The 26,116-nt window shown below is 35.2% G+C and overlaps 1 protein-coding gene across 4 annotated transcripts in view; it reads left to right on the top strand.

Annotated features, from left to right (window-relative positions):
• SCAI (suppressor of cancer cell invasion) overlaps nucleotides 1–26,116 on the top strand; it is a 112,410-nt gene that overhangs the window by 71,715 nt on the left and 14,579 nt on the right. For 2 of the 4 annotated variants that reach the window (XM_032478422.1, XM_032478425.1), the window contains 10 exons: nucleotides 867–965; nucleotides 1,115–1,267; nucleotides 2,448–2,549; nucleotides 3,146–3,247; nucleotides 3,967–4,045; nucleotides 5,735–5,834; nucleotides 7,449–7,626; nucleotides 19,756–19,828; nucleotides 22,925–23,098; nucleotides 23,300–23,400. In XM_032478422.1, the coding sequence (XP_032334313.1) occupies nucleotides 867–965; nucleotides 1,115–1,267; nucleotides 2,448–2,549; nucleotides 3,146–3,247; nucleotides 3,967–4,045; nucleotides 5,735–5,834; nucleotides 7,449–7,626; nucleotides 19,756–19,828; nucleotides 22,925–23,098; nucleotides 23,300–23,400 (1,161 nt within the window). The remainder of the gene's footprint in view (nucleotides 1–866; nucleotides 966–1,114; nucleotides 1,268–2,447; nucleotides 2,550–3,145; nucleotides 3,248–3,966; nucleotides 4,046–5,734; nucleotides 5,835–7,448; nucleotides 7,627–19,755; nucleotides 19,829–22,924; nucleotides 23,099–23,299; nucleotides 23,401–26,116) is intronic. The other 2 variants (XM_032478423.1, XM_032478424.1) reach the window with 1 other exon arrangement.

Genomic DNA, 26,116 nt, shown 5'->3' with positions numbered 1-26,116 from the left:
TATTTCATTTTAGAGAAAATAATTGAAAATTTAGGTCAAGAAAAAGTATGTTTTGGGGGGCAGGGGTATAGCTCAATGATAGAGCATTCATGAGGTCCTGGGTTCAATCCCCAGTACCTCCATTAAAAAAAAAAACTTATAAAAAAAAAAGTACGTAATATTTCACAAAGGTTCTGGGAATGAGTTTTGGTTTTTCCATCCCTTTAAAATGCCTGCATCACTCTATCCTTAATTAACTCAGATAATTAAGAGTTAACTGCATTCTGGGTTCACTTAATACCTGTAATTTTTGCATACTGCATTCTGGTTGCACTCTGTATTTAATTAGTGGTTTCAATGACATACTTCTTGATTTTTTTAGTGCTTAAGTATAACATGTTATTTTTTTAAATTGAAGTATAGTTGACTTACAATTTTGTATTATTTTCAAAGTGATTCAGTATAACAAACTAGTTTTGTCAAGTCTTATTCTGTCCTCCTTCACATCCCAAATGCTGATAAGATTGTTTCCAAAAGAAACAGTAGGATATAAATCCAAAAACAAAAAAATCAGCTAGACAGTATTCATTTTTTTAATGTTAAAAATTTGGGGTTTTACCTTTAAGAATTTCCTGTTACATAAGTTACTGCTGATGTAGCACTGAGTATGGATCACTCTGGATCTCCGTGGGTCTGTTGATATGCATCATTCTGGAGTTTTTGATTTTGAAGCAAGACCATGTAATTTTCATTCTTTGTTTTGGTTATTGAAAGTGTGTGTTGATAATAATCAAACTATATCAGTTTATGTCAGAAATACGTTATACTATAGCGATCTATTTTATTTTTTTAATTAACCACTTTTGTGTGTGATATTGTAAAATCAGGAATTGTCAGATGAAATTGAAGATTATACTCACCGCTTTAATACTGAAGATCAAGTGGAATGGAACCTGGTACTTCAAGAGGTAGCAGCTTTCATTGAGGTCAGTTTTTGACAAGAAAGGTTGTCATAATTATTTAAGTAAACATCTAAGTGGTATACATTTTTATTGTGTGTATATGTCAAGAAGGAATAACTTCTTATGTTGGTGTTTTGTCTTGGCCATCCAATACTTACTGCTTTTTTCTCCAGGCGGACCCTGTTATGGTACTAAATGATGATAATACCATTGTTATCACATCTAATCGCCTTGCTGAAACAGGAGCCCCGCTGCTGGAACAGGGCATGATTGTGGGACAGTTGTCTCTGGCTGATGCACTCATTATTGGTAATTGTAATAACCAGGTAAAGAATTGGGAAGGAATTATGGTTAAAATTCACTTTGAAAAACAGTGCTTCTGGAAAAACAGTGCTTTTGATTATTACAGAATTGTTTCTTTGTAAATATCCTAACATCCATTCTCGAGCAGATGGTTAAATTACATTGTGTCTACATATGGACTATATTACAGACGTTTCAATGGTTTAGAAAGAGTTTTTAATCACAAAGGAAAATACTTATGATATGGCAAGTGAAAATAAACCAGTTATGGACCTGTATAAGCAGAATTATTTCATATATGTTAAAATGTCTACATATATATATGCACAAGAAAAAGACAAGAAATTTACCAATATCATAAAAAGTTTAAATAGAATTTTAAGTGATTTTTATTTTCTGTATATTACTTTTACAATCAGGCAAAAATGGAGGAGGAATTATTTTTAAGTACATTTGTCAAAAGCAACTTTCAAAGATTTTTTTTCATGACAGAATAATCCTATGATGAGGAGGATTTAATATACTAGAAATGTAATTTACTGGAAATAATGGGATATTGGAAAAGTCACCAGTGAATACATTTTTTGATATGCATTATTTATATAAATTTTAATTTTGGATCCTTCCCTTACATCTATCATTTTTGTTTTAACTTTTTTGTGTAATTCTCCAATTTTGGCTTTTATAGGCATTAATTTGCAAATTTCTAAATTAAAACACTACCTGCATGAAGTTCTGTAGAAGTGTTATTCAAAATAGAAAAAGATTCAGTCTTAAACATTATATACAGTACCAAAGTGTACTGAAGCAGTTTTAAAATAGGCCTCAGCAATATTTCAGCCTGGCTGTTTTGCCAAAAGTTAGCATGTTTTATGGGATCTAGGTCTCTGTGTTTACATGATTACTTTTTCTTTTAAAAATTCCTGTGGAAATTGATGGATTGATTGAAGTATTGATAGATGGAGAGAGATGTGATAAAGCAAATATAGAAAAATGTTAGTGTTACAGGATCTAGATGTTGAGCGTATGGATGTCACTGTATAATTCTTCTAATTTTCTGTCTTCTGAAATTTTTCATAATAAAATGCTAGAGAATAAAATATCCAATGGCGTTAGGTATACATGAAAGTCAGAAGTAACAATGTGATTAAACACTTCAAGGTCTACACACCACATTAATGGTCAGGTTTGTTTTCCTTGCAGGTTAAGTTCAGTGAACTAACTGTTGACATGTTCCGGATGTTACAAGCCCTGGAAAGGGAGCCGATGAATTTAGCGTCCCAGATGAATAAGCCAGGAATGCAGGTGATGTACCTGCATTTGCAATTTTGCTACTTCTTGCTGCTTCTTGCTGCTTCTGCTCCTCATTAATGCTATTATGCATTAAATGCCATGAATGTGAATAAAGAATTCTCCTGATGAGACACAGGAGAAATAAATAAGCATAATGGTAGTACAGAAAGGTATCTGATGAAGAAAGTAGTGAAAATAGGCATTGATAATTCGTCTGTCAAGTACAGTTTGTATAGACATCCCTCTGTATCCACCAGGGATTGGTTCCGGACCCCCGTGGATACCAACACCCACAGATGCTCAAGTTCCTTATATGAAATGTGTACTGTTTACATACAACCTATGCACATCCTCCTGTATCTTGACTCATCTCTAGATTACTTATAATACCTAAAAGAATGTAAATGATAGATAAATAGTTGTAAATACAATGTCAATGTTATATAAATAGTTGCTGGTATACCACAAATTCAAGTTTTGCTTTTTGGAACTTTCTGGAATTTTTTCCCCAGATATTTTTGTTTCATGGTTGGGTGAATCGATGGATGCTGAACCCATGGGTACACAGGACCAACTGAATGTGCCTTCTTTTCTGTGTGTAAATATAGGAATCAGCTGATAAGCCTACCAGACGAGAAAACCCCCACAAGTATCTACTCTACAAACCAACGTTCAGCCAACTGTACACATTCTTAGCAGCATCTTTTAAGGTATATATCATCCAGTACTTTTTACTGTATGGAGAAAGTGTGCCTTAAATGAAATCTGAGAGTCCCTCTTCTCTTAAGAGTCAAGAATTTAGGAAAAATATGAAAAAGAATACTGCCTTTAGAATAGCCTAATCATAGCTATTTTTAGCATGGAAATTGCTCATGATGTTATGTACGTTTCCCACCATTAATTCATGAGAATACTGATTAATTCTCATTCTCCTTCCTCCAGGTTTTTATTACTATACTGTTTTAGGTATAACAATGCAGAACTGAAAGACAGGAGCAGATCACACAGGCATGTTCTATATTCAGGCAGCTCTGGGAAACATTTTGGTCATCTGAAAGAGCCATGATTCAGGAATTCCTCCCAGAATTTGTATAGACAAAGGCACAGAGGGAGTTTGTCTTTTAGACCTACTGTCAGGATCCTTACTTCTCCTTTTTAAGTTTTTCAGAGTGCATTCTCTGAATGACGGGGTTTTTGAAGCAAAGAATGTCTTCAAAACTTTTGGCAGTAGTTATAGATTAATAACGAATCTTTGCTGTGTAGACAGTTGTAAGTTAGAACCAGCAAGAGTGACTTTTCCTCTTGGAGAAAACCGTAATACGTTAAATTAGGTTCTTGTCTTCCCCACAACTTTACAATATCATGAACTTGCAATAAAACTGTTGTTTTCTGTTTGTTGTTTTGTATATGTGATTTTCTTTAATTTCAGGAGCTGCCTGCCAATAGTGTGCTTCTGATTTACCTGTCAGCCACTGGCGTTTTCCCCACAGGTCGTTCTGACAGTGAAGGTACAATAAAGGAATGCTCCCTGTCGTGAGCAGGGCTTGAATTCTCTTTATTTTCTACAAGGCGATGGCCCTTAGCCCACAGACCATCTCAAGCTTTCTAGAGAAGCTTCCAAATTTGAAGCCTGGTCTATTTGCTGACTTAGCAATCTTGTAGATACCCCAATCTATTTTATTTGCTGAAATATTATACCGTAAAGTTCAAAAATCATCAGCAAATTCGCATACTACATGCATGCTTCACTAACAGATTTGCTAAAAAAGCACACACACATATATGTATGTGGAATAACCAAATTATTATTGTTATTATTATTATTATTACCAAGCCTAATTATCTGCTTCACATTATTGAATTTTTCTGATCCTTTAGTACATTGGGGAAATCTGGTCAGCGGCTTCATTGTGGCTGAAAGTCTTGTAGAAATCAGTGCCTTTTGTAACTGTGAAAGTTCAAGTCCTAGACATGATTTTGTTTTGTGTCCTTCCTTTGGTTTAATGGATTCAACCTGTAGAATATTGGGATGCTATTTCAGAATAAAAACTTAAAACTGTCCAGACGACATGAGTCCAGAATATATGAAATTGGTCAGAATCGATGAGTAACTTGGATGTAAATAAAACAATTTAATTTTTATCTGGACAAAAAAGTTTTTCTTAACATCCTTAACATTTTCCTACTCATTTGTTTGTTGAAATTTGCATTCCTTTATACAATGCATGTCCCTGCCATCTTCCTTGCATGACCTGTAGAGCCTCTTAAAGTGTTACAATGAAAACAAAATAAAATAAATCTGTCTTTTCATTGCAGTGATTGTTTTAAGGGATAAAATATACCACTTAGCATTAAAAGTGATGTAAAATCATAAACTGATTTTTTGTAATAAAGTTAGTAATGTATTTATGAATGATTATTTCCATGTCTTATAACATATGCCATTGAATCAGACTTTCTGGGCCCCTTCCTACTTTATTAACCTCTTGTTTTACTTTTTCCAAAATACAATAGGTACTAACTGAATGATCCTTTGGGAGAGATCCCACAGTTGCTGTTCCATTTAAAATGAGAGTTTAATTAATTGAAAGAATTTCTGGGAAAGGCTAATTCCCAAACTGGAGCTAGAATGGTTGATATAATAGTAATGATAATGGATTTTTTTCATGCACTGCTATTTGGCAGTTTTTTTCTTAAAAATAAAGTTTTTGTCAATGAGAATTTTCAAGTTCCATTCAAAAATTTCCCTACAGTTTACAATTAGTGGATCACTTAAAATTATATTTAAGAAATTATAAATTATTGCAGACTTCGTTCTGCAACTTTCTCACATAATTTTGTTAAACCTGAGATTTTAATTTTGCTTGAAATGAAAACATCATTTTGAGCATCCCGTATCTCCATTCCTTTTTTACTCAGAATAATTGGATGCAGTAGATTCTTGTTTTCTCATTATAATCTGTTTAAAGAACTGATGAATAATTAAGTGATCTTTTAAAATGTTGAAGCAGGCAACAAGCTGAAATCGTTTAAATGCTACGTTAAACTAGAAATGTTAAATTTTAAAATAATAAAAATGTTGTGCAATTATTTTCCACTTGTATCAATGAGAAATTCACACAATACCTTTGTATTTGAGCATCAGATCAACATTATTCTCCAACTGAAGTCTAGGATTCTTCCCTTTGTTTTTATAGGTCCTTATGATTTTGGAGGGGTACTTACTAATAGTAACCGGGATATTATAAATGGAGATGCCATCCACAAACGAAATCAATCCCACAAGGAAATGCACTGGTATGTATTCTGGTGTCTTCCCCTATTATAAAAATTATAGTTCTCTCTAAATGTTAAGGACTAAATGGGGACTTTTTCTCGTATACTAGAAATGTTCCCAGAGACTACTATTTATAACACTTACTTGGATTCTAGCAGTATTTCAGGCTCTGACTATCCTAGGCAATTAGAATTTTGGGCTGATATTTATTTTTAAATTTTTCATTGAGTATCATATGTCAGACATGACTCAGTCACTGGAGGTATGTTCATTCAAGTTGGAGGAGACTAAATATATCCGTAAATAAAGAATATGCCAGGACATGATACATGTTAATATCAGTATAAACTTTTTTTGGGTGGGGGGTAATGAAGTTGATTTATTTACTAATTTTTTAATGGAGCTACTGGGGAGTGAACCCAGGACCTCAAGCATGCTAAGTATGCACTCTACCACTGAGCTATACCGTTCCTCCAGTGTAAACTTTTTACAAGATTCTGTTGGTGTGATATAGCATAAATGAAGTTAGCTGTATGATTTCAGGTAGATTTCATCCATGAAAGTTTGTTCAACACATTCACTGCTTAGAGCCATTAGAATTTTTCTAATTGAGAGAGAGCAACGTGATTATAGAGAAAACTGGACTTTCTTGAAACTGCATTTCTAATAACACTTTACATAAAAATGTTAACTGTTCATATTAAAGAATGGGGAAAGGAGAGCAGAGAGAGAAATTATTCAAGTTACATTATGATAGCTAACAGTCCCCTAAGCCATAGTTGGTGCTTTGGTTAACCTTCTTTGTAAATTATTTATATTAGAGAAACCCGTGTTTGAAAGATATTGAAGTTTGATAATATTGCTCATTGACACATCATTTAATATATTTATATCTACATTTGCATTAATGTTTATAAACATGCACACATTGTCCACTAGGCCATAGGAAAGAGCATGCACCCCAAATTTGCAACCTTAAGCAGTGGCTCTCAAATAAATGCAGATTACTGGACTTCAGCCTTTGCGTTCTGAGGACCAGTGAATCTATATGTTTAACAAGCACCCCATGAGATTCTGATGCAGATGTCCAGAGGAAATGTAAAAAATAGTAAAAGGGGATCCCCTGCTTATTGTCTGCAATATTAAGATACAGCTTGAAATATTAAAAGTCTTCAAAATTGATGTAGACTTTGAAAGACTCATTGAAATACAAATCTGGTTGTGTTATTACGTCTTGTTTTCAGAACATGTTCTCAGGAGGAGATTTAAATACTTAATAAATCCCTAAATGCTGACTTCTGAGGTTTTCATATTGTGCATTTAGTCCATCTTTAAATATATGGACTTCTTTTTAGTTTGAATATTCTTTCTTTTTTTTAAATTGTTTCTTTTATTTTGGGGGGGAGGTAATTACATTTTCTTATTTATGTTTAGAGGGGGTACTGGGGATTGAACCCAGGACCTGTGTATGCTAAGCATGCACTCTACCACTTGACCTATACCCTCCCCCTTGAATATTCTTGAATAATAATTATGTCTGAATTTTTTTTCCACATAAAACTGCTACCTTGTCTATCCCATTAAATACAGACTTTTTCTGTCTTTTGCTTCATTAATCTTTGTTTTTCTCTCAGTGCTATGGCGAGAAGGAGATGTGAGCAGTCCAGACTGAAGAGTAAGATTTCTGAGCGTTATACAGCCATTCACTGTGACTGTTGTTGTTTCCCCAGCCTTCACCCTGGAGATCTCTATCCCTTCACAAGGAAGCCCCTGTTCATTATTGTGGATTCATCCAACAGTGTTGCATATAAGGTGAGTTCCATGAGCGCTAGTGCCCGTGTTAGACATTATGGCACCGCCCCGGGGTAACCAGTCTGAACACGTGCCTTTTTATTTTGCTTCATTTTATTTAATTTTACACGGTTTGTATTTAGTCTTTCTTTTCTTTTGAGGTTGTGCATGCTAGTCAGGATCTGGTGCTATGAATAGAAACAAGAAGAAAACGCATGAATGGACACTCAGTGGAAAATAATAAATCCTCCCGCAGGAAAAAAAAAATTCAAGATTTCCAAGATCTCTGGTGGGAGGTTTATTTTTGTTATATAACCCAGAATAATTTTCTTTTACAGAGGTAGAAGTATATGGGCAAATTTTATTTTCTAGTTTTCAAGCTTCTTCCCCTCTGCACACAGAGCTGCTATAATTTAAGTGAAATGTCTATCCCATGCTATATAGTGACAGTCATTGAATATCAACATAAATGGTTTTAGTTGCACTTAATTTTTAAAAAATTTGTGACAATAAGTAAAAAAAAAGATGACCCTGAGTGCTGAAGTAACGGGGATCTAACATGAAAATCCTTTGCTTTATATTTTGCTGTTGAAGCAGTAGTTTTCAATGGTTATATAAAGAATGGCAGCAGCGAGGCACTTTAAGATTGTTAGAATGCAAACTATAGTAATTTACAGGAAAATGAAAACAATTTTTGGAGTCGTTTGTATGTGGTAGGAATATTTCATTAGTGGACAATATGTTCAGAAATACGCTGGGAACACAGATCTGCCAATTAAAACTATTTCTGTTGTGGGTGTATATAGAATTAGATGGAGAAGCAAACATTAATAGGTTTATTTCAGGGGAGCAATAGAGATGTCTGGTAGCCAAGAGAGCTGACCCCAAGCATATGTTTTCCATCTAATTTTCATGATTAGTTTCACTTTTTAAAGTCTGAATTCCAAGAGTATCCGGCTCACCCTGAATTGTTCAGCATGTTTCCTCTACCCATTTTATCAAGTTTAACATTGCAACTTCTGATTTTTAAGAAAATTAGTTGTGTACTTTATTAAACTGTGTGCATTGTTATTTTTTAATCTTTTTGAGAGGGTGGGAGGAAAAGGTTTATTGGCTACCCCATTTAAACATATAAAACCAGGAAAGCCCAGGTATTCTGTGTCTTACCAGAATTCAGAACAAGCATTCTGTGCCTTTGTCAATGAACAGGAATCGTTTGTTGTTTTGGAAAATACAGTTATTGTTCATGAATATATGTTATTTATGTTAACTTGTAATTATACTATCATCATTATTAATTTATTTAATAAATAAATATTTTGACATTTAAAAAATAAATAAATAGAAAAGGAATCGTTTGTTACAGTTTAATGTTGTAACAATACATTGATGCACCAGGTCAAGTCTATTGCTTACTATGCTCTAGCATGCATTTAGAGTATTTTAACAAGCTGTTAATTTCTCTTAATTTAATTGAACATTATTTGATACCATCTTTTATAGTGTCAAGAATATCATTCGTGTTATATGCTTGCCATTTCCAGAGTGGTATTTGGATATAGAATGAGTGTTGGATGCTGACTTCTAAAAAACACCATTGTGCATAATTGGAATTATATATCATGATTTAATTCTAGATTTCAGTATCTGACACCCAGAATTATAGTGGAATAATAGAAAGATTTTTGTATTTGTTTGCTTTTGATGGCACATGCAGTAACTACTCCTCTAAAAAATTAAATTGTCGAGAACATATTGATCTCTAAAAATGAAATGGGGAGCCCATATGCAGGAGGCAAATCAGAGCATGACACAGACCCATGTGATCTTTTAAAAAACTATTGGATGCCTCTGAATCAAGTGTGCAGTTCTCTGTTAACATATGGAAGTATCTGATATTTACTTTTCCCACGAAGCACATGAAAAGTCTTAAACTACCGTTTTGCAAGTTTCTAATGAAAAAGAACTGGATGACTGATGTATTATTTCTGGAGTACATACTTTGTTATTCACATTTCATACATAAGAATGTTTTATTAGCATATATGTGTTTTCTAAATATTCCTTCATATAAATACAAACATTTTATGTATGTTTTTTCTTCATTTAAATATTACTTTTTTTTTTATGAAAGCAACTCATACATATAATTTAAAGCTACAGTTCACAACTCTTTCTGTGTATCAGAAACAGAGTCCTTTTTGAAACGCTTGTACCTGGGACGCAGCTCCTGTGATTCTGATTCTCTTGACCCTGGAGTGGGTCTCAGATGTCACTGTAATTCCCTTGTGTGCCTAGGGGGAGAACTACTCAGCCAACAACTCCACCGGGAATTGTTACTAGAAACAGAAGTCTCCTGCTCTCTTACCCTACCCCTGTTTGCCTCTTCCCAGAGGGTACCATTTACATCTTTTTCAGTTGATTTTTTTAGTATTTAACCATTATTTTTCTAAAATCACATGCTGGTATTGATATTTCTTGATTCTTCAGTTTGGAGCATTATGTATTGATACCCCATTATGGAAGAGAGAGTTAGCTGTCTATCTCTCCTCTTACGATCTCCAATTCACATTCATACCTTTTATACCCTTTTAGTCACACAATAGAATTGTATCATAATTTTGATTCCCTTAATATTTAGTGCTTATATTATTATGACTATACAATGCTTTTAACAGCTAAGCCACATAGTAACCTTTTTCATTCCTGTACAACTTTTTGCTTTCCCTGGAGCAAATGATTGTTTTTCTTTGCTCCTTGTTTTTTTATGAACTTATCACTAATTCAATGCCAGCCTCCTTACCAATTATCTAAATCTTCTTTCAGATTGTTCAGATACATCATTCCCTTAATTTTATCTTTGGGATGAATTATCTCTCAGAGCCTCTGGACCGATGCCCTCTCCATGTACTGTGCAGCTCTCATCCCAGGATCTCTTTTCATTATTATTCTGAGAATAATAATATCCTCTCTTCTCTGTTGGATCCCCTGTTTCCTGTATCCGTGTCTTCCTCTTGGACACTCTCATTAGGCTCTCGTTTTAGTTTGTTCTTTCATTTTGATGCAGCATCTCCTATAGTAGCTTTCAGAGAAAGGGTGAATATGAGGTAAAATATTTGAAGTCTTGCACTTTTACAAATGTCTTTGATTTACCCTCATACTTAATTGGTGGTTTTAGTATCGATTAGAAATTATTTCACTCCAGAATTTGGAAGGCATTTTTGCACTGCTTTCTAGCTTCCAGTATTTCTTAAGAAGTACAAAGCATTTTAATTTTGGATTCTTTCATGTCACCTGTTTTCAGTCCCTGAAAACTTATAGGATCTTCTCTTTGCCTCCAGTGTTTTTCAACTTCTTAACAGAGTGTCCTGGTCTGGGTTTACTTTTAATCATTGTATTTGGCATGTACTTGGTGAATCCTTTCAATCTGGAAATTCTGCCCATTTTCTTGAGTTGTTTCAATGATTTTCATTTTCTTCATTCTTTATTTTGGGAATTTTTGTCTTTTATATATTTGACCTTCTGGTCTAGTCCTCTGATTTTTGTTCCTCTTTATTTTCCATCTTCCAATCTTATTGCTCCTTAGGAAATTCCCTTGCCTTTATCTTCTAAGCTTTTTATTGAGATGTTTCATTTATTCTCCAGATGTTTCTTTCATAAAGATATAGATGTATGTGTATGTATGTAAAACATATATACATACACATATATAGTTGGTTTTTAGCCTGGTTGAAATATCTTCTCTTACCTTTGAGAACATCAATGATCATTTTAAGAATTCTCCCTGCATGGTATCTCCCCTCTATGATGATTTGTTTCTGGTGTTTTTCCTGTTTATTTCATATTAGAGAGTTTTCTTCAGAGTCTGAAACTTTTTGCTTGTCTGCTCAGACTGATGAGTGGAGGCTATCAAAATGATTGGAATCTCTGAGGTTGTGGGTAGAGCTTGTCACAGTGAGCTGCTCAATGTGACCACCTTGCCGGGCCATTCAGTTGGGTCATCTTGGATGCCGGTATCTTTAGGCCTTTCTTTGTGGTCTGGTCATTTTCATTGGGGGAGACTCAGCTCTTCTGCCTGGAATGTAAAGTTCTATCAGCATTATGCTGTGTTTTCCCTAAAGTCTGTGTGTGTTTATAATTGCATATATGTGTATCTTTCTGTACCCAGTTCCTCATACTTAAAAGATTCTTACTGTTTGTTTTTGTTTTGGGGGGAGGTAATTAGGTTTATTTATTTACTTACTTATTTTTAATGGAGGTACTGCGAGAATGAACCCAGGACCTTGTGCATGCCAAGCATGCACTCCGCCACTGAGCTATATCCCTGCTTAAAAGATACTTAATAGTTGTATGTTGAAGGATTAAATGAAGATAGACACTATTATCCTTATTTTATAGTTGAGGAAACTGCCCATGGAGGTTAAGTATCATGCCTAATTGATTCCAGCAGTCTTTCTCATTTTTAAGCCCGAGCTCTTTCCACATTTAGAAAAAGAGGAGCTTTCCACACCAGTCTGAGCCTCATTTCAGAGGAGAGGGATTGAAATGCCAAGATCTGTAACATAACAGATATGACCCACATTTTGGTTCTCAAATTTCCATCAGGGAATAGGCCTTATCTGTAGTAATACAGTACTGGTGGGATTAGGAAAAAAATCCCTGTCATTTTGAGCAACACTTCTTTCAGTTCTGCTTTCTTTTCTTTGGAAGAAGAAAATCCTTTGAGTATTCAGTTATTTATGATTTATGACAGAGCTGGATCCCTGCCAATAAACATGACTTACACATTTGTCAAAACAGTCATATTTCTCTAAACAGCCTTGTCTCAAAGTGTTGACTGATGTCTGCAGATTATGTAAGCGCTCCTCTAACAGTCAGCCTTAATCCGTTTCTTTCTGGCTAATTTGAAAGACCGTCTCTTTGTTTTTGGCATTCTGCAGTTATACTGTAATATATCTAGGTTTTGTTTCTTTGTATGTAGCCTGTTGGGGTTTGCTGGACTTCTTGAATTTGTAGGTTGGAGATTTCATTATTGCTGGAAAATTCTAAGCCATTATCTGTGCAGATCTTGGCTGTGCCCCAGCTCCTCTCTCATCTCTTTCTGGAACTCTAATTTTATATATATATAAATATAAATATATTGAGATAAGTATATGTGTGTGTGTGTGTGTGTTTGTGTATAATTCTCAGTATGTCTTCTGCGTCTCTTGACTTCTATATTTTCCATCCTTTTGTTTCTCTGATTGAGATTTGGGTAATTTCTTCTGATCTAGCTTTCAATTCACAGAGTTTTTCAGCTGTAACTAACTTGCTATTAAAGCCATTTATTCAGTTTTGTATTAGTTGTGATATTTTTCATTCAGGAAGTTCTATTTGGTTCTTTTTCAAATAATTCATGGCCCTTTTTATAGTTCCCTATTTTCTATTTTCAGTTTTGTTCTTCATTTCTTTAAACTTAATAAGCATACTTACTATATTATTTATTATCTATCTGGTAATTCTTATACCTGAAATCTGCTTTTGCTTCTTCAAGACACCCTTTGCTGTTTTTATATCCTTGTATGCTTGATTATCTTTGACTAGATTCTTCTTGTTATCCTTGAAATTATGTGTGGGAAATTCACTGAGCTCTAGAATGATGGTACTTTCATCCAGAGAGGGTCTGCATTTGCTTCTGCTAGATACCTGGAGGCACTGCCATTTGGAGACCAGGTTTTGGGGATTAGCTAGATGGTATGAATTTGGGCTAGAAACATGCAAGAGGGCTGGCTCATAGTTACAACCCTCAGAACTATTTGGTTTGTTTGTTTGCTTTGTCTCTGCTCTGCTCAGCACCAAGAGAATTCTTCTTGCAGTCCCATGAGGAGTGGTTGTGGGGGCCAGGAAGTTGTGAAATTTGGTTTGGTTCATCCTTGTACTATGTGAGTGTAGCCCTTCAGGATTCCAGTTTAACAAGGCTGGTTTTCTATTAGACTCTGAGCTCTGACTTCTGTTGCCTTCTCTGTATAATGCCTTCAAAACCTAAATTCAAGTTGTTTGATTGACTCAGGACAAAGGAGGTCTCGTGTCAGCTTACTTTCTCAGTTTCTCAGAGGTGGGTTTTCCTCACCTCTCTGACCTATCACTGGCATGCCCCTGGGCTCCATCCTTGTTCCTCTTCTTTTCCAGCTACAACTGACTCCCTCGATGCCCTTATGTAGTTTCATGGCTTTAATTATTATCTCTATGCTGATAACTTCCGCATTTATATCTTCAGCCCAGACCTTTCTCAGTTACTCCAGACTTGAATATAATATACTTATTCCACCTCTCTAGATGGATTGGTAATTCTAATAGAGATTACAAACCTAACATGCGCAAGACAGAATTTCTAGACCTCTTCCACATTCAGCTTTCCCCATATCAGTTAATGACTATTATGTTTTTACAGTTGTCCTAGCCCAAATCCTTGGTTTCATGCTGGACTTTTCTTTCCCTCACACCCACATCCATTTCAGGATATTCTCTTGGTTATAAATGGATATATCCAGAATCCTACCCACTGCACTGCCATCATCCTGTTCCATGCCACCATCATCTCTCTGCTGAATTATTGTGGTAGCTTCCTAACCAGGCTTCCTTCTTCTGCACTTGCTCCCCTGCAGCGTGTGCCTGTAAGTCTGATGATGTCACTTATCTACTCAGAATCTCTAAAGGTTCCTCACCTCACTCTGAGTAAAGGCTTTATGTTTTCTGCCCTCATACACCTCCTCCTTCCCCTCAAATGCATCTCTGATCATCTCTTACTGGTCTATCACTCAGTTCTCTTAAGCCACACTGACCTTGCTGTTCCTCAAACATACCTGGCAGTCATCTGCTTAGGATCTTTGTGTTCTATTCCCCTGCCTTGAATCCTCTTCCAAAGATACCCACGTTGTTTTCCAAGTGTTTGATCAACTGAAGCCTTTTAATAGAGTCTTTCCTAATTGCCCTATTTAATATTATATGCCTCTCCAGCACTCTTTACCCACCTTTCTCACTTCATTTTTCTTATAATCATAATAGTTAGCTTCTATATAGTGCCATGCACTATTCTAAGCACTTAACACATATTAACACATTTAATCCTCACACAACTCAATATGTTACTTTTATTAACCCCATTTTACTGATAAAACCAAGGCTCAGAAAGGTTAAGTAATTTGCCAAAGGTCACACACACAGAACTAATAGGTGGGATTTAAGCACAATCTGATCATAAAGTCTTTGCTGCGCTGCACCCTATGCTGTCTTTCCATACGTAGCACTTCTACAATGTTATATTCTTTACTTTGTTTACTGTGGGTCTCTACCTGCCACCTCTACCCCCATTTAAATGTCAGCTCCAGGAAGACAGGTTTGTTTGATCCCTAGCACCTAGAACAGTGTCTAGTCTTTAGATTCAATGAGTATCTGTTGAAGAAAAGAGATCTTTCAAAAGAGCACTAAGTATTATTTTAAAATTGTAAGATGTTTTGAAGTCTCAGTTAAATAGATAATTTCTGGAGAAAAAAAAAATCTAATGGCCGCAAGAAAGGGAATCTGAAAAACCCAATCACAGGGTATGAAACAGTATGAGGAAAGTGATCATAGTTATCTCCCTTCTCTCCATAAAAAAGGCTCTAGTCCTTCTGAGTTCACCAATAAGTTCTTTTAAACTTTTAGAGTCTACACAATTCCAGAGCAATGGAAAAGATCAGAAATATGTAATTTATTCTCTAACAGGCCGCAAGACACTTGTATGACCTTGAGCATACAAGTCTTTTGGTCTTTTCTGAGCCTCTTTTTCCATCTCTATACTGATTCTGCAGGATTGTTAAGATTACAGGTTAGGAGCTAAGAATCCTAGGTTAGTCCCTGGAAAATAGTTAGCATTCAGTAAAAGATAGGAATCATGACAATGATGCTGTTTCAAGACAAAAGTAGCGCATACAAAAAACTCTACCCCAGATTAGTGTATAATTATAGATTAGAAAATTTTAAATAAGATACTAGTAAATAGACTTATTAATAGAAAAATCTCCCAAAAGAGTTTACCTGACTGATGCATGAAAGTTACATATATGAAAATTAATCTATATTGGGTACTGTGTCAATAGGATAAATAAGGAAAATTATATGCTATCTCAATGATCATCTTGTAAAATCTAATAAAATTCAGTATCCATTCCTAATAAAAAAGGAAAACTCAGCCTCTGATGAAGAGATTCTATATTAAGTAGCCAACTTTGTTCTTAGACGGGAGAAACGCTTAAAGTATTCTTAATTAAAATAAGCAAGAAAAAGAGAATGTCTGCTACTATCGTGTGATTATTCTTGTCTCAGTCCTAACCAGAATTTTGTAACATGCCCCAAATAAAACAATTTTAAAAAGCTGTCCAAACTAGTAAAAGATGTAAATATTGGAAAGAAAGATCAAAATCATTAACTGTAGATGATATGATTTTATATTTAGAAAATCCAAAGGAATCACAGAAAAACCATTACTATGAATACAAATTCAGCAAAGTAGTTAGCTATGGGATAAACATACAAAAATCAATAGCAATCTTTATGAGCTATAAAAATTTAAAATTTCTTCAATATATGTTCCATGTACATAACATTTGCCATAATTTTTCTTAAACATAATAACATTGAATCATATAATCCATATATGGGGGCAATAATGAGACAGTCCCAAAAGCATGCAAATAAAGAAAATAAGGTTATCCTGTGGGGGATCAAACTATAAAATTAATTACTGAATGGGTTAAAACAGAGACATGTGAAGCATCTTTATAGAAACTATTTCCCAGGCCTAGAACCTAACTGTAATCTGACAGAAGGGAATAAGCACTCCCCAAGGTCACCCCCAGGTTCAATGATTCACTAAGAGGACTCATGGTTCTCAGCATGTAGTTATATTCACTGCTAAGATTTATTACAGTGAAGAGATACAGAGCAAAATCAGCAAAGGATCTGAAAGAAAACCAATAAAATGCACCTAAGCCATTAAAAAAAAAAGATCAGCAACGGAAAAGGCACATAGGATGATGTTCAAAGAAGAGCAGGTGCAAACTTCTGAGAGCCTATTCACAGAAGAGTCATACAGGATGTACTTAATTCCCCAACAACAAGTGAGACAACAGAGGTGAAATATCTACCAGGGAAGTTCAGCAGGGACTCAGTGCCCAGGGTTTTTACTGAGGAATAATCACGTAGGCAGCCTCTGCCTGACACGTGCCAAAATGCCATTCTCCCAGAAGGAAAGCTGCTGTTCAGCATAAACCATCTTGTTTGCAGTCTAAGTAAAGTGAGCCACTCTTAACAATTCTGCATGGTGGGAACCCTCCCCAAATCTAAGTTCCCAGAAGCCAGCCAGTGGCCAACCTTGTAAACAGGTCTTTTAAGGGATAGCAGTCAGGCTTGTTTTGCTAACTCTTTCTACACAATAAGGACAAAAAAAAAAAAAAAAAAGGTCAGGAAAGGTTGGTCAGCAAGGGAAGCAAAGAAAAGGAGACCTTGGGACATAAATAACAGCAATGCAAGAGCAAGCATGTCATGGTCAAGGATCCAGAAGGCTGTCTGCAGTGTGGGAGAATGTCTCAAGCTGCCTTATCTGAAGAGTGCTCCTTAATATCTTCATTTTACTCCTTTGTTTTGATTACTAGAAAATTTTAATCTGTTTATTTTTTATATTGATATTATACTCACAAAATCACAAAATTAAAAATGTCAAAAAGGCATATGGTGAATTCTCTATCCCGCCCAGCCCCAATCCACTCAGTTTCTGTCTCTCCCTGGTAGGTAACCATTGTTGTCTGTTTCTTGTTTATCCATCTAGAAATTTTTTTAAATGTGTATATAAGCCAAACAAATGCATAGTCTTTATAGTCTTCTTAGCTGTGTAAATGGTAGTAACATGCTATACACAACTGTTCTGTATCTACTATTTTTCACTTAATAAGACATGTTAGCAATTTTCCATATCCGCTGATAAAGAACTTCTTTTTTCTTTTTTCTTTTTATAGCTGCTTAGTATTCCATTGTATGGTTGTACCACAGTTTATTCCACCAATCCCTTATTGCTGATCACTTGGTTGTTTCAAGTCCTTTACTATTACTAACAATGCTGCAAGGAATAACTTACGACTTATTTCACAAGTTTAAGAGCCCTATACTGGTGGGTGAATTCCCAGTTGTAGAATTGCTGTGTTGATGGAATATGCATTTGAATCTAATAGATACTGTCAAATTATCTTCTAAAGAATTTGCATCAATGTATACTCCTACTGTCTATGTATGAGTGTTTCCCCATGTTCTTGTCAATAGTGTATATTCTCAAACTTTTGGAAATTTTGCTAAACTGATGGTTTTTTAAATGGCATTTAATGTAGCTTTGATTTTATTTCTCTTGTTATCAGCAACGTTGAGCATCTTTTCATTTTTTGACCCAAATGTATTCCCCTTTTCTGTGAATTCCCTGTTACTGTCCACACGTTTTCCTGTTGGGTCAGTGATCTTTTTCCTATGGATCTGGAAAAGTTCTTTCTTTTTTTTTTTAACATTTTTTATTGATTTATAATCATTTTACAATGTTGTGTCAAATTCCAGTGTTCAGCACAATTTTTCAGTTATTCATGGACATATACACACTCATTGTCACACTTTTTTCTCTGTGAGTTATCATAACATTTTGTGTATATTTCCCTGTGCTATACAGTGTAGTCTATTCTACAATTTTGAAATCCCAGTCTATCCCTTCCCACCCTCCACCCCCAAAAGTTCTTTCTATATTAAGGAGATTAATCCTTTGTAGTGGGAGTTGCAGGTATTTCCCCCAGTTCATCGTTTGGGTTTTGAGCGAGTTTATGCTGTATTTTACTATGCACGAGCCTTTGATTTTTGTACCTGGGTTTATTGGTCTTAATCATAATAGTTAGGAAGATCTAGATCACAAAAATAACCCTTGTTTTCTTGTATTTTCCTTCAGTACTGTTATTGTTTAATTTTTTACATTTATCTGATATATTTGGAATTCATCCTAGGATTTGATGTGAAATATGGAGTCAACTTTTTTTCTAGATAGCTATCCAGTTTTTCCTACCAATTCCAACTGTCATCATTATTATATATACTTAAGTCCTGTCTATTTCAGGGTCTAATTCTGGAATCTTCATTTTTGTCCATTGGTTTTCTGCCTCCCCATATGCCAGTGCCACATACTTTTAATTACTGACGTTTAAAGTATGTTTTAATATCTAATAAGTCTAGTTTCCCCTCTTTTCACTTCTTTTTCAGAGTTTTCCTGACTAACGTACTTTATCCATATGCACTTTAGAATTTCTTTCAGTTGCGAGGGAAAAAAATCTATGGCCTTTTTTATTGAGGTTGGTTTAAATTTTAATAAATTAATGTAATGACATCTTTAGAATGGGTTTCTCTCTAAGAACATAGTATATCTTTCCATTTGTTCAAGTCTTCATTTTTATCATTTAGGAATATATTTTAGTTATTTTTGTTTTTTTTACTTCTTAGTAAGTTCACTCCTAGGAGTTTTATCTTTCATTTTTTCACCAAACAGTTTATGATTTTACTTCACAGGTAGATCTGCCTTTAGGGAAGAAATATCCTTAATCATGCAAAGAGTAGTGAATGTCAGTTTAATTCTCACTGTAAATTAACACGTTGACATTCTTGTTTTATACATCATCCTGTATGAGCAATTAACGTGATTCACAATGAGAGATGGATCCAGTCTTCACATGCCAGTAAGTCAGGTTTTAGAGCCTGTGAGACTGAGAGCCAGATCCTAGATCTTGGAAAGTTCACCCTTGTAAATCCTAGTGTTTGTTGCCCAATTGAGTGGCCTCTTGGTAGACAGCTAGACAACCTGTCCCTGTAACACTGCAACCAAGTATATGCCTTTATTTTAAAAATCAGTGGTTCACTTAGTAAACTTCAGCATGGTAAGAAGGTCTGTTATGCAGGGTATTTATACGTGAATGACCGTCTCTTCAGCTGGTGTTTCTGCATCTGCTTATGAGTAAAAGGGCCTGATCTATGAGCTAATGATACGCTTCGGAAAGTTACTGATTAGTGTCATTGGTCAAATCTTTAATGAAAGTTTTAAATTCTTGTATATTACAGAATTTCACAAACTTATTTGGACAGCCACTAGTCTGCTTGCTTTCTCCTACAGCATATCCAAAAGCTTTACAAGGTATGTTCTGTCATTACCTGCTATATCCATAGGTTGCAAATAAACTTATGTCAACATTTTGAATAATACTGACCTGATCTTTGTTTCTCCCACCTGTAATGATCAGTTGTGGATTTATAGTGCTTAATGTGGCAGATGTCAATCTGAAATAACCCAGAAGTCTTGCCAACAACCAGACTTCTTTACTGGGCTTGAGATAATTCTAAAAGAAATTATAAATCATCCTTGAGAAAGGAATGATTTGGGGCCCTTGCTGTTGGGGAACTCATGATCTGTGACTTTTAAAATCTGTTTTGCAGGTGTGCTTGTTTCATGTATATAACATGATTCCCTGCATCTCTGGCGACATATTTTAGGTATCTCTTAAGACTGGAAGCTTTCTGGCACTTCTCAGTCTATGCCTAAGAGTTAGGATAAGCCAGCTGGCACAACTTACAGGGTTTCTTTTATTCACATTTTGACCTTGTATTTTTAAAATAAAAGAACCTCTTCTCAGTGTGCCAGAGAGACAGGTCAGTGTTTTGCTACTTCTCAGATGGCTAAGAAGTGAAAACCTTTTTGTCTTTAATAATTTGCCTCAATAAGCAACACATACAATCTGATTCTAACTCCCAGTCATTATGTTAGGTAAAATACTAAACAAACCTGAATTCTGTTCTGGAAGTACTTGTCACTGTTTCACTATCTCCTAACTGTGAATAGTGCTGGTGTCTCTGTGGGAGATGGCATTTTACTGCTACTTCCACCCAGAAGGCCTGTCTGCTGACATAGTTTGACACAGGAAGTGATGGTCAGCATTTGAATGCCCAAGAGAAGCTGGAGACTTTTTTGTTTTAAGGTAAGTTCTGCTATTTAACAGGGAAAAACATGTCGAAATACTAAGTTCATGTATCTAAAAGGCAAATTACTAAGGGTTAGAACTTACCTTCAAACAACGGTAAAATTCTCCTGCTTTGAGGACTTCGTTAAACCTGCATTTTATCATTTCTGGAGAAGTGTGACCCCTTCTGATGATTTGAAAGTACTGTTTGCTGTCAGTTTTTCCTGTCAAGATGTAGCTTTATTTTAAATCGCATGAACTAATGGGTTAATACCAAGATTGTTTGGTCTGAAAGGTTTTATTATATAGAGGGAAAACACACAAACTCTGGAGGCAAACTGATTGTATTTGAATCCCAACTCAGCCACTTACTAGCTGTGTGGCCTTGGGAAGCTACTTAGCCATTCTGTGCCTCAGTTTCTTTCCTATCAAATGGAGATAATAATAGTACCTACCTCATTAAATAATTCTGGGTACACAGTAAGTATTCAATATGTGCTAATTATCATTACTGTTAATATGCTTAGTTATAATATATGTCCTTAACATGTCTTAGTCCAGTATCCCATCTTTTATGCTATAAAACTTAGACCAATCCCTTATATGTGCCTCTTCTGGGCACAAAACTAGCAATTACCTAAGTATTTGAAGTGTCAAATCAGATTTCTACACCTCTGATACTCAAGTCTACAGTTCTCTCTTTAACCAACAGTTACTTCATTGGTTCAACAAGCTCTTACTCAACATTTATTTATCAGGTACTGTGCTAGGCACTGGTGATCACACTCTGACCAAACACAGTTAACGTTCCTCACAGAGCCAGATGTCTGGTAGAAGGTATAGACAACCTAACAGGCGATTACCATAGGTGCTCTTAGTGTTTCATAGGAGGAAGCACGTGGAACAAGTAAGATTAACAACCAACCAGCCCTTGAGGATGAAGAAAGTGGGTGAAGTGAAGTCTAAAGTGGAGTTGAAGGACATGTAGAATTAGACAGGGGTGGGAAATGGCTGAACAAGTGTCCTAGCAGAGAAGCAGCACGTGAGCTCTGAGATAAGAGCTCTGGCATGAGAGAGTTTATGGAGCATTTAGAGAAGCGAAAGTAGTTCCTGCTAGTTTTAAAGGGTAGAGCTTGAGATCATGTGACTAAGATTTGTTAGGAGATTTAAATGGAGGACAGTGGGGTGCCATCAGATTTTAAACAGAGGAGTAACACAAAAGAGCATTCAGTTAACCTTGTGAAGAATGAATTGGAGAGGAGTATTGGTGGAAATGGGGAGGTGATGGTGGTCAGAGCAAGAACAATGGCTGGTTAGCTGGCTCCAAAAGATAATAATCCCAGAGAACCAACAGGACTTGGTGATGGGCTGGAGGAGAGGCAGGGAGGGAGCCGGAGGAGGCAGGGATGGATTTCTAGGTTTCTGGCTGAGGTGCTGGTAGAAATGGTGATACCAGGTAAGAACCGGATTGTAAGACAACAAGGGAAAGAATCTCCTTTCAAGTTTTGACGTGTTGAGTTTGAGGTTACCTTTGAGAATTAGGTTGAATCTAGTAGTCTGGAGCTACTCTGTCCAATAGAAACATAATGGAGGTCACACATGTGATTGTAAGTTTTCTGGTAGCCACATTTTTAAAAAAGTAGAAACAAACAGGTGAAATGAATGTGAACGATACATCTTTTTGTACTGAGGCTTTGAAATCCCATGGATATTTTATACTTCATAGTGTGTCTCTGTTTGGACTATCACCTCTTAAGTATCTGGTGGCTACTGTAGGACAGCACCACTCTAGACCTAAGGAGCTCATTAGGCTGCAGATAGAGAACTGGGAATTAGTAGGCTTATAAGTGGTAATCAAAATGATGGATGTAGGTGAGATCAGCAATGTGCAGAAAGAAAATACTGACATTTAAGGGATAGGAAAAGAGAGAGCAACTAACAGAGGAGAGTGAAAGAGGCTAGCAATTCTGGTGCTCAGAGTTCCATTGGGGGCCTCCTGCCCATGACCCACACTTGCCATGTTTACGTGAAAGTTGTTAGTTGGAGGGGAGAAAGCAAAGGAGTATGTTCATTTTCTACTTCTCCTAAGTTTACGTTCAGCAGAAAGCAGCATACTTGGAATATGTTTTTGTAGTTCCAAGAAGAATCTACTTTGTTGAATTCAACTTAATGATATAACTTTAATTTTATACATTGTCAGTATATTAAAATGTTCCTCAAATGCTATCTTTTGCAAAACTGTATTCTATATATATATAACCTGTTTGTTATTACAGATCAATCTCAACGAGGTAGCCTCTTCACTCTCTTTTTGAACAATCCTCTAATGGCCTTCCTATTTGTCTCTGGATTGTCAAGCATGCGTAGAGGCCTATGGGAAAAGTGTCAAGAATATCTTCGAAAAATCAACCGCGATATTGCCCAGCTATTGACCCATTCACGTTCAATAGGTACCCTACTAATCTAACTGCACACTTAACAGAATGTACTATAATGGTTAACAATTGCTTACAATTGTTCGAATGTTTGAACTTTTTAAGGTATTTGTTGAAGGCAGGGAAGTTAAGAAGGTTTTCCTGAACTTTACTTCCCTTTTGAAATGTATCTTTCACTTAAATATCCTTTTGCTGTCACTTTTCTCCTCTTTGCAGATCAGGCATTTCTCCAGTTTTTTGGAGATGAATTTCTTCGCTTGCTTCTCACGAGATTTATCTTTTGTTCAGCCACCATGAGGATGCACAAGATTTTTCGGGTAGGTCAAGAATATTATTAAAGATCAATTGTGCCATTTTAGGCATTTAAGAATCATGTGTTACAGTTTACCTATACTAAATAAAGTTTGAATAGATCTAAAATAATATTCACAAATCAATACGTAAGGTATAAAGATGAACAATATAAGGCACATCTGAGTGCCTACTGCCTGCTTTAAGAAGTAGGTTTTCATTACCTTTGAGGCCCCTCTGGGTCCTCCCTGATCCTATCTCCATCTCAAATGAATCTGAAATCCTGAATTTTATCATTATCGTTTTCTTTTCTTTATAGTTTTGACACATATTTCTTTGTTCCTACACAACATATTGGATCCATATTGTATATATTCTTCTACAGCTTGCTTTTTTTTCACTCACTATTATATTCCTGAGATTGAGCCATGTTGATAACTGACTGTCACTCATCCATTCATCCATGCATCCATTTTCACTGCCATGTAGGATTCCATTATTTGACTATACATCACAAATTACTCATCTGTTCTACTGATAATGGCCATTGGGTTGTTTCAAGTTTGTTATGATTGTAAACGATGCCATTGTAAAATCTTCCATTGTTTCCTGGCACACATATATAAGATTTTCTCTGGGTAACATACCTAGAGGTAGACTGCAAGGTCCGACAGTATAGGTGTATTCAGCCTTCATAGTTGAAGCCATGGTTGTACCAGTGTACTCTTGCCCTGCAGGTGTAAGGGTTGCCATTGCTCTAGTCCTTGCTAACACTTGCTGCTGTCATTCTTTGTGTTTCATGTGAATCTGGTGGGTGTAAGCAGTAGCTCCCTGTGGTTTTAATTGTCATCTCTGGGATTACTATTGAGGCTGAGCGAATTTTCATATGCGTTATTCTGTGTTCTTCTTTGTGAAGATTGTGTTCAAGTCTCAGGTCTGTTTTGCTCTAAGTAGTTTGTTTCTTCTGTGTATTCATGTAGCTATGTCACACTGTTCATTGAGGTTTTAAAAAGTTTAGTCATTATATTTTTCACTTCTTATAAGTAACATTTGGTTCTTTTTCAAATATGCTTGAATATTTTTAAAAGTCTTCTGCAACTTTTAGTTTTAAAATACAATTTTTTTCCATTTTATTATTATAATTTTAGAATGTGAGAGAATTGTGCAGTGAATACCCATGTAGACACTAACTAGATTCTGCAGCTAACATTTAGGTGTATTTGCTTTCTCACATATTTGTCCATTTATCCATCTCTCTTTTCATTCATCATCTCAGTTTTTGATACATTTTGAAGTAAATTGTGGATTTCACTGCCCAAAACTTCATCATGCATATAAATAAATGGAATTTATATTTACTATTTATTTATTTACTTCCTCTTTAAATGTAAAGTTTACATGCAGTGAAAAGCACAGAACTAAAGTGTACCATTTGATGAATTTTGACAAATGCATACACCTGTGTAACTCAAAGCCTAATCAAGTTATACAACACAGCTTCATTCCAGAAAGTTCTCTCCACACCCCTTTCTGATCAGTGCACCACCCATTACCCCAAAGACAATGCTTGTTTTATTACTTTGACTACAGATTAGTGTCACCTGTTCATGAGTTTGAATTACCCAGTGTAAATCTTCTTTGGTCAAGCACATTGTTGTTCAGCTTCATCTACGTTGTTTCATGCATAAGTAGCTCATTCTTTTTGAGTAGGTTCATTGCCTGAATATAGCACAGTATATTTAGGGCTTCTCCTTTTGATGAACACCTGGGCAACTTAAAATTTTTTGACTATTATAAATAAAACAGCTGTGAACATTCTTGTACAAATCTTTTGCAAAGACATGTCTTGAATTTTCTTGATCATAGAGTAGGTGTATATTTAGTTTTTTAAGAAACCGCCACTTTTTCTTAAAGTAGTTGTACCATTTTATATTCTCAGCAGCTGCATATAAAAGTTGCTGTACATCCTTTTCAACACATGGTGTTGTCAGTCTTATATTTTAACCATTCTGGTGGATTTATAGTAGTATCTTGTAGTTTAAATCTGATGTGTAAGGATATTGAACATCTTTTCATGTGCTTATTAGCTGTGTTTTACCCCATTCTGTAGCTTGTTTTCTTAACAATGGCTTTTGAAAACTAAACTTTTGAAATCTTGATAAAGTTTCAACTAATCAATTTTTTTCTTTTGTTGTATGTTTTATCTAAGAAATCTTTACCTATCCCAAAGTCACAAGGATTTCTCCTATGTTTTCTTCTAGGAATTTTATGGTTTTAGCTTTTACGTTTAGGTCTATGATATGAATTAATTTTTGTGTACAGTGTGAAGTATAGGTTAAAGTTTTTTTCCAATATGAATGTAAAATTGTTGTAGTATTCCTTGTTGAAAAGATTGTACTTTTTTCATTGAATTATTTTTGCTGCTTTTTTTAAAAAAAACAGTCAACCATATATGTGTAGAGTTATTTCTGGACTCTGTTCTATTCTATTGAATTATGCCATTTTTCTCCAATATACTACTGCTTGATGATTGTAGCTTTATATTAAGTCTTGAAATCCTTGTAGTGTGTCTCCCTCCCCAAAATGTTTTAAATCTTTTAATTGTTCTAGATCCTTTGCAGATCTACATGAATTTTATCATCAACTTTACATTTTGATTGATATTGCACTTAATCTATGTAATCAATCTGTGGAGAGTTATATTTTAATAATATTGAGTCATCAATTAATATGGTATATCTC

This window comes from Camelus ferus, chromosome 4 (genome assembly GCF_009834535.1).
Source record: "Camelus ferus isolate YT-003-E chromosome 4, BCGSAC_Cfer_1.0, whole genome shotgun sequence".
NCBI classification, from domain to species: domain Eukaryota; kingdom Metazoa; phylum Chordata; class Mammalia; order Artiodactyla; family Camelidae; genus Camelus; species Camelus ferus.
Note: the sequence above shows the minus strand (reverse complement) of the source record. Positions and strands in the feature narration are given on the sequence as shown.